We start from the raw sequence: 13,771 nt of genomic DNA on the forward strand, positions 1-13,771 counted from the left end.
ACGCAGCTTTTAACAAAAAGCCAAAGAGAGAGAGAGAGAAAGCTGTGTACACCCTCAGCTGACCAGAGTGCGCACACACACACACACACACATGGGATTAACACTCTTTATGAGCTAAAACTGCACTGCGGCGCTCTTGGCTTGATTCTTTATTTACACATTCTGCACGGAAAGCAAATACTGACGGCTGGAACGCACCCACTATTCACAGGCGGATGGGAGCCACAGCAGGGGAGGAGAATCTATAGCAGCACAAAGCATGTCTGCTCTCTGTCTCTTAGCATGTCTGATAGCCGACACTACCAGCACAGAACAAAGAGCAGCTCATTCTCTCTTACAGATGCACTGCAACTAATGTACATCCACAGCGGACCTTTTAGCCCCTGGACAGCACTCCAGCTGACCCTCTAAGTGGGCCTTTCATCATCCAGATACGCATCCTAATGACAGAATCTGAGACTACCACCTGACACAGTGAAGACTGAACCAATACAGCCAGAGCGGGGGAGGACAGTGAAGAGGAGCTGAGAGGAGCTATGAGAAGAGGACAAGCAAGCAAGGAGGAGAAATGAATAGGACAACAGGCCGAAAACAAGAGCATCAGGTCAATCTGCTAAAAACGGGTGAGTTTCCTAAATGTGAGCTAGTGTTAGGTCACTCTTTGAGCTATAACAGATTGCAGGGTCCCTCACAGCAGGTCTGAAGGATGCAGGATTAGTAGTTATTGCTGAATGAGCACAGAATCTGCTGAACAATCTTGTAGTTGGCCTGATTAACATTTGCTGTGCTTCACTGCCCTCTTGAGGCGGAGGAGGGAATTGCACGTCAAATTCTAAACAGTCTGTTTCAGTCTAACGTAAATAATAGACCAGAAACTTTTAAATAAATAAATAAATAAATAAAATGCTTAATTATTTGCAGATTTTAATTTACATTTCAAATGTAATGCATTTTGTTGGTCTGCTGGTTAGATGCTGGAGCCCAGCCAGCTGGAAATGCACCTGTCCTCTTAAACACAGGATAATAAAATCCTCACAAGCGAACAGAGAGTCTTCTGTACCAGGACGAAGCACCTGGATAATTACCTCCCAACCCCTTCTCCACAAACCCCACAAACCCCCCAAACCCCCGAAAAAAGCGTTCTGTCTGCCAAGCAGCCCATCAATCTGTCCAGCCACCGCCTTTATCCACAGCGGACAGCGCGCTCCAGTCTCTCCACAATAACAACACACCACCAAACCAACTGGGGGCCTGACGCCTCCGCCTGGGTTTCATGCTCTTTATTGCAAAACATGCTTTATAACTTACCCTCTTATTTTAGACTGTCTGTCTGTGCGTGTGTGTGTGTGCGTGTGTGTGTGTGTGTATGTGCGGATTCCCATATAATGTGGATCTGACTGCTTCCTGAAGCGGCGCTACGTCAGAGCCGGAGTAAAACGAGCCGTGTGCTGCTGACAGCACTGTGTGTAAGGATACACACCCTGAACACGAGGTCTGCTGGAGCGACCACGCAGCTGCATGGGGGTTCCTGTGACCCTCACGACAAATAGAGCAACCTCAGGATTGTTTAGTTTTTCACAGAAAGCTCATACTCTGAGTCGGCAGGTGGGGGTTGCGAGGGGTCACAAGGGGTCTGCATATGTGGCCAGTGCACGTTTGTAGAGGTTTTGCTGCGCCCTGATTGGCTGAACTGTTTGATGTGGGTTTGTGGGTTGGATGTGTATGGAGTTTATTGTATAAGAGAAATATGGCGTTTTCAAATTGTAGAGCACAGTTTATACTTATGAGAATAAAAAAATAAAACTAGATTAAAATTAGATTAAAATTGCCTATTGCAATAATAATTTTGCAATTTAATGATTTTATAAATATAATAGATAAAACATAGTTGCATGGAACAATGTGTAGAAGAGAATTTGTTTACACACATTTATTCATTTATTTATATATTTTTATATTTAGAATGTCATGCAAAATCTGTGTGTCTCCATTTGTAATGTTGTTCACTCATTTTCTTAATCTGTCTGAATAAAATCTTTTAACATTGATTTCCATTGAAAGTTAAGAAGGTTTTATCCTTCTCTTGTAAAGATGCTGTTTTGTAGAGATATGATTGACAGCGACAGCATACACTATATAGACAAAGTATTGGAACACCTGCACATCACACCTACAGGAGATTGTATTACACTGTAAATCCATGGGCATTAATATGAAGTCGGTTCCCCCTTTGCAGCCATAACAGCTTCCACTCGTCTGGGAAGGTGTTCTACAAGATTTTATCTGGGGGATAAAGAGTGTTTCTGTGGAAGTTTTTAACCTGAAGAACATTTGTGAGGTCAGGCAGCTGATGTTGGGTCAGAAGGCCTAGCTCGCAGTCTCTGTTCTAGTTCATCCTAAAGGTGTTTGATGGGGTTGAGGTCAAGGCTCTGTGCGGGCCAGTCAAGTGCTTCCACACCAAATCCACCCAGGCATGCCTTTATGGACCGTGCTTTGTGCACCAGGGGAACAGTCCTGCTGGAACAGAAAAGGGCCTTCCCCAAACGGTTTCAACAAAGTTGGAAGCATAATTGTATACTTGAAAACTCTAAATGTATGCTGACGCATTTAAGAATTCCCTTCACTGGAACTAATGGACCTATAGGCCAACCCCTGAAAAACAACTCCATAACATTATCCCTCCTCCATCAGACGTTACAGTCGGCACAATGGAGTTCTCCTGGCATTCGCCAAACCCAGACTCATCCATCAGACTGCCAGATAGAGAAGAAGCGTGATTTGTCACCCCACAGAACGCGCTTTCACTGCTCTAGAGTCTAGTGGCGGTGTGCTTCACACCACTCCATCCAGCACTTGGCCTTGTGCTTGGTGATGTAAGGCTTGCCTTCCACTTGCATTCCAGCTGCTGCAGTTTTTGTGCTGATGTTAAAGCCAGAGGAGGTTTGGAACACTGCAGTTATGGTGACTTTTATGCACTGTTCACCTTAACACTCCACTCTGTAACTTAACATGAAGTTGCTGTGGCACTTTTCAACAACACCTCTGACAGTGGTATATGTACATATATGTAAAAATACTATGTGCAATACCCCAATACCCCCCCCCCCCCCACATGTGCAATTAAGAGTCATTTGCAATAATCTGTAAATAATATTGTTATTGCTTTTTTAATTCTTATTTATATTGTGTATATAGTGTTATTTATTTATCTACGTTTTTGTAACTGAGTGTCTTGCTATTCCTTTCTGCTGTGACACTGGAAATTTCCCCACTGTGGGACACATAAAGGATTATCTTATCTTATCTTAGCTTATCTTATCTTACATATCATTGCTGTCCAATAAAAAACATGTATCTCCAAAATAGTGACTTTACAGAAGAAAGTAAAAATGCTTTGAACTTTAAATGGAAGTCAATGTAAAAAAAGAGTTATTGTTATTATAATCATTTACAAGTTATTTAGTGCATTTCTACTGGTATATTCATCCACAATTATTTACACAATGTACAGAGCGTCTAATGGGTTTAAACAATGGAGAAAACTAAAAACGGACAAAAATGGAGATACATGTTTTTTTATTGGACTGCAGTGATATAGTGTGCCTGTACAAACATTTATAATGTTCAGAAGTGTGTCTCTATGAACTGTATGTACACTTTGAAAAACAGTAATTCACACATGTAATTCGATCAAGGGCGGCCAAACATTTGCATATGTTAATATATTATGTTTGATATTATTATGTATGTCAAATGTTCCTTATCTAGATAAGGGCTGGAAGTGAACTCTGCAGGGTGAGTAACTTGGTTTGGGCACTAGAGGGGGTGACCACCTTGAAATGTCCTGCATTTTATCACATGACCTTTCTAACTCATGCCAAGCTGCACAAGCACAGTTAGTCAGCTCCTCGGTCAACTGTGTCTATAGTAATAACACAGCCGAGACATAGCTAGTGCGAAAAAAGGCTTTATTACACAAGTAGTAAAGTATACAGGTAAGCTAACCCAAAAACATGCTTTTTAAAAGACAGTATTCAGAACAAAATTATTTTAAAAAAGTATTTAAACACGATTAATCTTTTGAATTCTTGAAGCAGTCGCATCTGAATACGTAAACTTTGTTTTTGCACCATTTAAGACCAATTCAGCCAAAAGCAGAGGGGTTGCAAATGTTACGACTTAACTCATAAGCAAACATAACCAAACACATTTAGAAACAGTGTGATGAGTTGCTGCATTTTTATGTTGCCTGAATCCAAGCAAATGAGCATTTCTAGCTGAATATATCAGAATATACATACTAAATCAAATATGATCCGTGTCATACATGACAAATGACCTTTTAGATACAGAAATATAGAAATAAATATTTTATTTATATGCCATCTATGGTGCAGAGATACACTTGATAAAGCTATGAATCAGGTTTAAAAAAAAAAAAATATTCTGAGTGTAAATGTGGGAGAAATAGACTCGTATTTACTGTGGTAGAAACGGAAAACAGTAGTACTTAGGAAAAAAAAGTATGTTTATGGTAAATATGTACAGATCATATGGCTATATGAATATATGAAAGTAAATTAAATAATCGACAGAACCATAAGAAAGCTGTGTTTAGCTCCATCAAATATCTTTGGGATAAGCTGATGTGATGTTTGGGATCCAGAACTAACATCCTAACATCAGTACCTAATCTCACTGATGTAAAGTCTTCCCAGAAGAGTGGCTACCATTACAGCAGCAAAGAATTCCTCTTGAATTCAGAAGGACATATGGATGAGAGGGATCTGTAAACATGTGGACATGTAGCCACTGCAACTGTAACTTTTAACAAGAACACAAAAGAGAGTCTGCTGGATCCACGTAAGGCTTACTATAACACAATTTCTTGAAAACAGCATGTCTTAGTTAGACATTTGAGTTTAAGTAAGAGTTACAGCTTTAACTGTCATCTCCACACCCAACCTTATATGTATATTTAAATACCAAGAAGTTGATCAGTCTGGCAGGAAGCGATGGCCACACAAACTCCTCTTCCTTGTGGAATCCCAGTCTACAGTAGAGCTGATGAGCATCTGATTGAACCAGTGAAGTAAAGAGCACCACCCTGTCCACATTTCGGCTAGCTGCGAACCTCAGGGCAGCCCAACACAGCGCCTTAGCGAGGCCTTGACCCCGGAACTCCTTCCTCACAGAGATGCGCTTTAGCTCCCACGCTCCAGGCTCTTCCACACATGGCAATAGACCCACTGTCCCCACAATGGAGCCTTCAGACTCTGCTACCCAGAAGCAACTGACCTGGCCTGGGTGCATGTATGAAGCCCAAATGTCCTTCAGGTCTTCTCTGAGCCCCAGTTGTACTCCCTGTTCAAAGAGGCAGATGACAGCAAACCGACCAGCCAGCAGGACCCCTCCAAGACACAGCAGAGAGGCCAGGAACGAGCCAGAGAGGATCAGGAAGAGGAGGAACAGTACAGACAGCACAGCCTGAACCCAGTGTTGCTTCAGAGTCAGGACACACACAGCTCCCACATGCTCTCTGAAACCTGTAGAGTACACTTCCCGCACAGCGGAATAGTCCGAGTCCCGATACTCACGGATCTGATACCACATCTGACAGACAGGACCAGAAAAGATGGATGGAAGAAGAGAGTGAAAACACATATATTTAATCAAACATGCAAATAAAGTCACCCCATTAAAACATATTTAAACATATATATATATTTGATCTTCACTTTAATATTACTGAAAGATTGAGAGTGATATAACTAAATATTTTTTAAAGCAATTTACTGATATAAGGATTTTGGAGGAGTCAGCAAGATCCAAAGAGTTCTCAGAGGCCTTCAGAAAGAAGGTGGTAGATGAATCAAAATGAGTTAAAAAGACCTCAGAAACATCAGGAATGAGCCACTGGTCCAGAAAATACTTTTACAAGTGAAACTGCCGACATGGTCAGGTCAGGCCATTCTAGCAAGTTCAGCCCACAGGATGCTTATGATTATAAGTCACCTACAATCCTAAAGTGTCATCACAGGACCTACAGGTAGCTTTTGCTACAGCTGATGTCAAGGTTCAATCATCAGAAAGAGACTGCACGAGTTTGATTAATATGGGAGGTGTGCAAAGAGGAAATGCTTGTCTTAAAAAAAAAACAAACAAAAAAAACAGCAGGGTAAGACTGGGGTTTGCCAGAGGACACCTAGAAGTCCGGAACTGTGCCCTATTTACTATCCTCCACATGCAAAAATCCATATCACTATATAGAGCACTATTATAGGAACAGAAATTAAGGTAGTGAAGGATTTCGGACACATCATCATGTGTGTGACATAATCTGACCACCTGTCTTCCTCTGAGAAACTACATGCAAATCTTCAAACCAAACAACGCAATGGATTATGGATAGTCCATGTCTACTAGTATACATTGTTTGTACACTATATATTGTGGTGCATTGTGGGATTGTTACAGTGCACTAAAAATTCGGGCACTACTACAAAATGTCAGAACCCCAAAGTAGTGAACTATACAGTTAAGATAAGATAATCCTTTATTAGTCCCACAGTGGGGAAATAATTTACACTATAAATATATATGTATTTAGGGCATATAGAATAGGGCACAGTCTCAGACACAGTTCAGCACTTCCGGAACAACATGTTTTGGACAAATAAATCTTCAGTCTTGATAGCAAGGATTTCCTCTTTGCACACTGAAACAGAAAATGTCTTTGGATTACTGGAACTGACCCTACATTACATTACAACACCTAAACACTTGTAGGTTAACTACAGATTTAGTAATAAGCTTACCATTACACAGGTTTCCATACAGTCCTTTCCTATTCATGTTAATCAGTGTTCAACAGCAGCAGAATTTCAACTGATGTCAGCAGAAGAAGCATTGAGCGCATGCACAGACCCCAGAGGGGGCGGTCATTTTCAAACTTCCTGTATTTTACCACATGCCATCTAACTCATGTCAAGCTGCATAAGCTCAATTCAATGCAGCTAGCCAGCTCCACAACCAAAGAGTCAAAACTGAGGTCATGTCCATCTAGGGTAAAAAGCAAACAAAAAAAAAAAACAAAAACAAAAAAAAACCCAGTCAAAACAGAGTGCAAAGAAGGTTTTAATTTTAATTACAGATAAGTTTCATATACAGATAAATCACTGTTACTGGAAGTGCAGGGCTGGGTTGTAATGGAAATAATTAAGAGAGTATGTTTAGAATATTTACTTTATTGCTTGTTTATTAACCATTTAAATCAGCACATGACAGTATGTGTGCATATGCCATGTGCACAAGTATTGTGCAAATCATATTTATTTATGACAGTTTTGATAAAAACACTTGATAAAGTGGGACACATGTAAGAGCCATTAAATTAGATCTGAACATTTAGCTTCAAATATGAGGCAGCAATTAACTTCAGCTAATCAGCTAATTCTACTGGTCCCTGAAATCATCCAGTGATTAGTCTTCCCACAACATACAGCGCATCCCTAAAATGCAGCAATTTTTCATTCCGCCTTAAATGGTGCAGAAATCACAGAACGGTACAGAACTACAGCACTGGCTCTGGACGGACAAGGTGGCCAGAACGAAGAATGACTTATCTGAGCATGTCAAACCAAACTGCTGTACACACCTGATCCAATAAACAACATAAACACATAAAATATACTCGAAATAATCCCAAACAACCATGTTATTTAAAAAGCTTGCCCAGTGGTTTGGTCCCCTTTGTCCCCTTTGAGCTTTATCACAGTGGAACAACCAAGAGCAACAGATCTATTGACCTCAGGGACCTGGAAGATGAATGAGGTTTTAGCAGGTCTGAGATATAGGTAAATATTAAGTATTAAGTACTGACCACAATTAAAAAAATTGAGTGCAAAATGAGTGAGTGGCCAAAACCTCTTTAGAACCCTTCAGTTTCCTGGCTGCTGCAAGTCAAGCCTGTACTCGATCACTATGACTTTAGTGATCCAAGAGCACAGTTCATCTGAAGCAAACTCTCTGACCTTCTTGTAACCCATGCGCTCATACAACTTCTGAGCATCGATCTGGACTACCGAAGTGTAGAGCACCACAGCAGGCAAGCCCTGTTCTCGGGCAAAGTCCTCCACAGCACGGCACAGAGCTTTGGCGATGCCCTGGCCCCTGTGGGAGTGCCTCACTGACATTCGCTTGAGCTCCACATAGCCTTTGTTCTTCAACGCAGGGCGGCACGCCACCGTGCCCACCACCCGACCCTGGCTCTCAGCCACCCAAAAGCAAGAGTTGGGCTGCTCCAAGTAGGTCTGACGGATGTCTTTGAGGTCACCACTCATGCTGCTCTCAATTAAGGTGACTATAATGCGATAAACTCCCTGCCGCCCTGCGGCCAGTAGGAGAGTGACTGCCAGTATGGGCAGCAGGAGGGACCTGGAGCTGGCCAGCAGCGTGCAGAACACACACACCAGCAGCATCTGAATGTGTGGCTGCTTCAGCACATGCAGGCAGGAGGCTCGGAGGAGTCCATGCATACCAAGAGTGAAGACTTCTTTGACGCCCTCGTCGTCGCCGTCCTCATAGCTGCGAATCCGCACTTCAGCCATTGAACTTCGGCTTCACTTCACTTTAAACCAAACACAGACACAGGACCACCAGTTACACTCTGTAAGCACACAAGACCGAACTGGAGAGTTCTCTATAAAGAGATTCTCTAGCTAATAGAATTTTTCAATTACTTGCCAGTTTTATGTGTTTAGTTATATTACCTCCATCTCTTCATATTGTTCAAATGAAGATCAAATGTTTAAATATGTAAAAAAAAATAAAAAAATACAAAAATAATTTAAAAAATCATATCTTTCATATGATGGTCTGTATATACCAAATATGTTTGTCCACTTTACACTTTTCTTGCTATTATTTTCCGAATCTGGCAAACCGGGGGTGGGAATATGGGAGGAATTACACCAACGTACCCTGACAACTTGAAAAACGGCCCCGCAGTTTTAATATTAGTGAAACATGTAACAAAATCCTACATCTAACGCAGATCAGCAACACTTCCACTGGGACGGACAAGATCCTGCACCTACAAGTTAAGCTTATGTGGGGGGAGGGGGGTGCGGCTTATGGGGCTTATTTAAAACACTCAAGCAAATATTAACAGTAAGTTCAGATTAAATGAAGCACATGAGAAAAAGAGAATTATCACATAAAAATGCATGAAAACATTCAGAATTGTGGTAGGTAGGCAGTGAGTGAGTGAGTGGTTGATTGACCTGTTTATTTTACAAAATTTAAACATTACAGGTTGACTCACTGGGACCCTGGCTGACGTCAGAAGCCCTGGGATTCAGCTCTGGGTAACATTAGTTAAAGCTGACTGTGTGCGCATTGGAGGTGAACATATTCCACAATCTAATACACTTATACTCACTAATACTCTAATAAAAGATAGCTATAGTTACTGTATTGAAACTAACTTAAGCAAACATAACAAACCTAATATGATTATAACTTTATGCAATCAAAAATCATTGCCTAAATGTAAATAATCATTCTGTTTATACATTCCTACTAAGTGTACGCTGAAAATAAAGTTTCTGTGTGAATATTGAATTATGTACTTATTTACAAAATTGGGAAGCCTGCCATGAATATACTTGCATATGATTATACCATGTGTCAAGTACTTTTGTAAGAAAACTCTAGGTACAACTAGTGTAATTAATAGCATCTCGTAGCCGGTGAATATGTGTGTGTGCGTGTGTGTATACATAATATATATATATATATATATACAGTGGGGAGAACAAGTATTTGATACACTGCTGATTTTTCAGGTTTTCCCACTTGCAAAGCATGTAGAAGACTGTAATTTTTATCATAGGTACTCTTCAACTGTGAGTGATGGAATCTAAAACAAAAATCCAGAAAAATACATTGTATGATTTTTAAATAATTAATTTCCATTTTATTGTGGGAAATAAGTATTTGATCATCTATCAACCAGTAAGAATTTTGGCTCTCACAGACATGTTACTTCTTCTTTAAGAAGCCCTCCTGTTCTCCACTCATTACCTGTATTAACTGCACCTGTTTGAACTCGTTACCTGTATAAAAGACACCTGTCCACACACTCAATCAGTCAGACTCCAGCATCTCCACAATGCCCAAGACCAGAGAGCTTTGTAAGGACATCAGGGATAAAATTGTAGACCTGCACAAGGCTGGGATGGGCTACAGGACAATAGGCAAGCAGCTTGGTGAGAAGGCAACAACTGTTGGTGCAATTATTAGAAAATGGAAGAAATGCAAAATAACGGATAATCTCCCTCGGTCTGGGGCGCCATGCAAGATCTCACCTCGTGGAGCATCAATGATCTTGAGGAAGGTGAGGAATGAGCCCAGAATTACACGGCAGGACCTGGTCAATGACCTGAATAGAGCTGGGACCACAGTCTCAAAGTGTATATATATATATATATATATATATATATTTATAGTGTGTTCTTCAGGGTTTACTTGATCACACAGAAAAGTCAGAGTCTGGTTATGGACATTTGGGCTAAGCCCTGGATGTTTAAAATGTCTGGCTCCGCCCCTGATCACAACTTCCAGCAGAAACTTTATACGACTCACATCCAGCGGTCAAAACTCTCACCCACCGCCCCGTTTCCCTTGTGAGGCTGCAGTTACCAGCCCAACCTTGCTCTCAAATAAATAATAACTAATAACCATTCGCCTTCTCTCTGGTTACATGGTCTTGCTGAACACTGTCCACAAATCATCTGACTCCTGAGTCCTGCCCTCTCATTTTACACCTGGCTTACCACATCCTTGTGCTCCAGTGCCCACCTCATTCACTGCACAGCCTTTCTGGGATTCCACTTCCCAGAGTGCTTTTGTGACTGGTGCTGTAGCAGTATCATTTCTCGGCCTGCCTTAGCACATTTAAGTTCCTCAGTTAAACCTGTCGGCAGTAGATCCAGCACCCCTCTCTCAAACCATGCCATACTACTGGGGGCAGTGGTGGCTCAGCTGGATATCGATAACAGGGTTGTGGGTTCGATTCCCGGGCTCAGCAAGCTGCCACTGTTGGGCCCTTGAGCAAGGCCCTTTACCCTCTGCTCCCCGGGCGCTGGAGTTGGCTGCCCACCGCTCTGGGTGTGTGTGTGTGTACTCACTGCCCCTAACACATGTGTGCGTGTGAGTGTGTGTTCACTACCAGATGGGTTAAATGCGGAGGACACATTTCGCTGTACAGTGTACAGTGACAAATACGTGCACCTTTAATCTGGCACTCCCAGACACTTCCTTAAGGCCTATTCATAATTCCTTTCTAGCCTCTGTACCCCAGTAATTGAAATCAGTGGCCACCTTACACAAGCCAAACAACCCAAACACAGCTAAATTTCAATTTACTTGGCGGAAAAAAAAACTTATCATTGATCCCTCTATCATAAATCTTTGTGCCACAAGTTTTGTGTTCATGATTGACACACGTCTAGACTAACTGGGTTTAACCATTAGCTTTGCACTAAAACACTGTCCAAAGACTACTTTTGAGTCTTACACAGATGGAGCAGTCTAAACAGGCAGTGTGGTTATGTCCCTGGAAAGATCCTGCTTCTTGTAAATGTGGCACAAAATGTGTGTCTTCATTTGAAAATGTGTTATATATTTAAAAACTAACAGTTTTAAACAAACTCTGCTCTGAAGCCTTCGTTCTCCACCACTGTCATGTTGCTGTTTTTTTTTTTTTTTTTTTTTACTTAATTAAGATATTTATTTATTTTCTCAACCTCATTGTGGTGCGTCAATGTGTTTGTTTATTTTGTCCTATTTTTGGAAAACAATAAAAATATATTCACAAAAAAAATAATAACAATAATATTACTAAACGTCTTTCACTCTGGTAACACTGATCTCTGCATTGGTCAAAGATAGGCTTGTAGCTAAAACGTGTAAATATTTGCACAAAGGCTTTGCTTTTAACATCAGAGCAGTGGAGGGTCTGAATGCACAAGGGGAAACATGTGACATTCATGTGTAAATACACCAATACAAAATTTCTTTTACACTACATGAAAGCCTCAGATAGGACTGATGACAACTTGGATAATAATTGTCTGTATAAGCCCTAAACCCAAATGGACATTTGACCTCCTTGTAAAAAACAACAACAAAAAAGCAAACCAGCATAAACCACGCAATCAAACCACATGTAATCTCTCCAAAATGGCAAAAAATAAACCTTACTACTTTTTTAATAGAAGCCCATGTAACATATTTTATTTTAAATGATAATTTTTAATTCAAATATTTTCACCATGTAAAAAAAAAAAAAAAACACCTGCCAGGTCATTGTGTCAAAAAGCGAAAAACAGGGTAAAATTGAAGATTTTGATGAAGGTGAAGGTTTTTTCGTTAGTTTTCTCAACCTCATTGTGGCATCAATGTGATTGTGTATTATATGTCCTGTTATGTTATATATTTTGGAAAACAATCAAAAATATATTCACAAATAAATAAATAAATACATACATACATACATAAAAATAACTACTAAATATAACTATTACTAAAAGTCTTTTTTATTCCCAGGAGCATCACTCTCAAAGTAATACTGAAAGATAATCTTGTAGCTAAAAAGTGTCATTTTTACATTTGAATATTTTTACCATGCCAGATCGTTGTATCAAAAAAAAACGGAGTAAAGTTGAAGATACTGACAAAATGCTGTGTGGATCTGTCAGCATGACCAGGCGAAAAGAGCACCACACAACCCGGTTCAGACCAGCACGCGGTTAATGTCAACACATGCTGATCAGATTCCCAGTCTTCAGAAGGTTATTAAAAACAGCATCGATCCATCATTACCAGCTCACAGTCCGGGCCGGTCGTGTCATGTGTTTTAGTACTTTACCTGCAGGAGGAAAAATCAGAACTTCCGCAGATCTGATGGTTGTGACTTTGATTTCCTCTGATAAGCTCCTCTAAAGTAAAGACGATCACAGTGACAGTTTGAGCTTTTAAACATTTAGCAAACGTGCTCGCCCTGCCCTCTAAAGGAGTTTATGCAAATAACGTGTCTTAATGAATAGCCAGATTCCTCTGGACACGCGCCCCTCAGTCTGGTATTAATGGCTAATGGCTAATCTGACATCACATGCTGTATAAATATTAATGGTGGTTTATTAGCTAATGATTATGTATAGTTTGTCATTTATTTCCCTCTTTGTAAAATGAGTGTTTTGTTTGTGTGCGTACCGGAAGAGCGACTGAGCATCCTCTTCTTCACAAACCACCAACGAAATGTTGCCTAAACGCGGCCTTTCAACATCAAAGTCGTTATTTGTCAGTAACTTATTTAATAGGAATGATCATTTAATTTCACTGAAAAATTAAACTCTTCGCCCCCTGTTGTTAGATGGTACCTAGCTACTAGATAAGCACCACTTACTGGAGCTCAGTAGAAAGAGCCCCATTTACTATTCGTCAAAATAAAAGTCCTGTTTGTAACAATAAGGGTAACCCGCACTACTGCCTCAGGGTCATTCTGTACATGCATCATGCCATTGTATTTTTGTACCATACAATGGTCTAATATCTTTATAAAACTTTAAGATGCCACATTCTTCACAGAAAAGTCGACTGTTAGACGTGTTTGGAAATAGGTGAGACACTAGAAGAACTAGATAAAGATGTTTATCACAAATACACCAAATCTGCCTGCAGCCACAAAGCCCAAGACCCAGACTGG

At 40.5% G+C, this 13,771-nt stretch overlaps 3 protein-coding genes across 3 annotated transcripts in view; all 3 read right to left on the reverse strand.

The window, feature by feature from the left end:
• dctn1b (dynactin 1b) overlaps positions 1–1,391 on the reverse strand; it is a 50,824-nt gene extending 49,433 nt beyond the window's left edge. The window contains exon 1 of the mRNA XM_072677746.1: positions 1,309–1,391. The gene's annotated coding sequence lies outside the window, so the exon portion shown is untranslated. The remainder of the gene's footprint in view (positions 1–1,308) is intronic.
• Positions 1,392–4,355: 2,964 nt separating this feature from the next.
• Positions 4,356–6,943, reverse strand: LOC140554590 (probable N-acetyltransferase camello). Its single transcript, XM_072677742.1, has 2 exons — positions 6,819–6,943; positions 4,356–5,613 (listed from the first exon to the last, which is right to left on the reverse strand). The coding sequence occupies exons 1-2, from the start codon at positions 6,834–6,836 to the stop codon at positions 4,942–4,944; spliced, it is 690 nt and encodes a 229-aa protein (XP_072533843.1). The 5' UTR covers positions 6,837–6,943; the 3' UTR covers positions 4,356–4,941.
• A 176-nt stretch (positions 6,944–7,119) lies between these two features.
• Positions 7,120–13,427, reverse strand: LOC140554591 (probable N-acetyltransferase camello). Its single transcript, XM_072677743.1, has 2 exons — positions 12,935–13,427; positions 7,120–8,629 (listed from the first exon to the last, which is right to left on the reverse strand). Exon 2 carries the CDS (start codon positions 8,607–8,609, stop codon positions 7,941–7,943), a length of 669 nt encoding a protein of 222 aa, XP_072533844.1. The 5' UTR covers positions 8,610–8,629; positions 12,935–13,427; the 3' UTR covers positions 7,120–7,940.
• Positions 13,428–13,771: the final 344 nt, after the last annotated feature.

Source organism: Salminus brasiliensis, chromosome 4 (genome assembly GCF_030463535.1).
Source record: "Salminus brasiliensis chromosome 4, fSalBra1.hap2, whole genome shotgun sequence".
Lineage (NCBI taxonomy): Eukaryota > Metazoa > Chordata > Actinopteri > Characiformes > Bryconidae > Salminus > Salminus brasiliensis.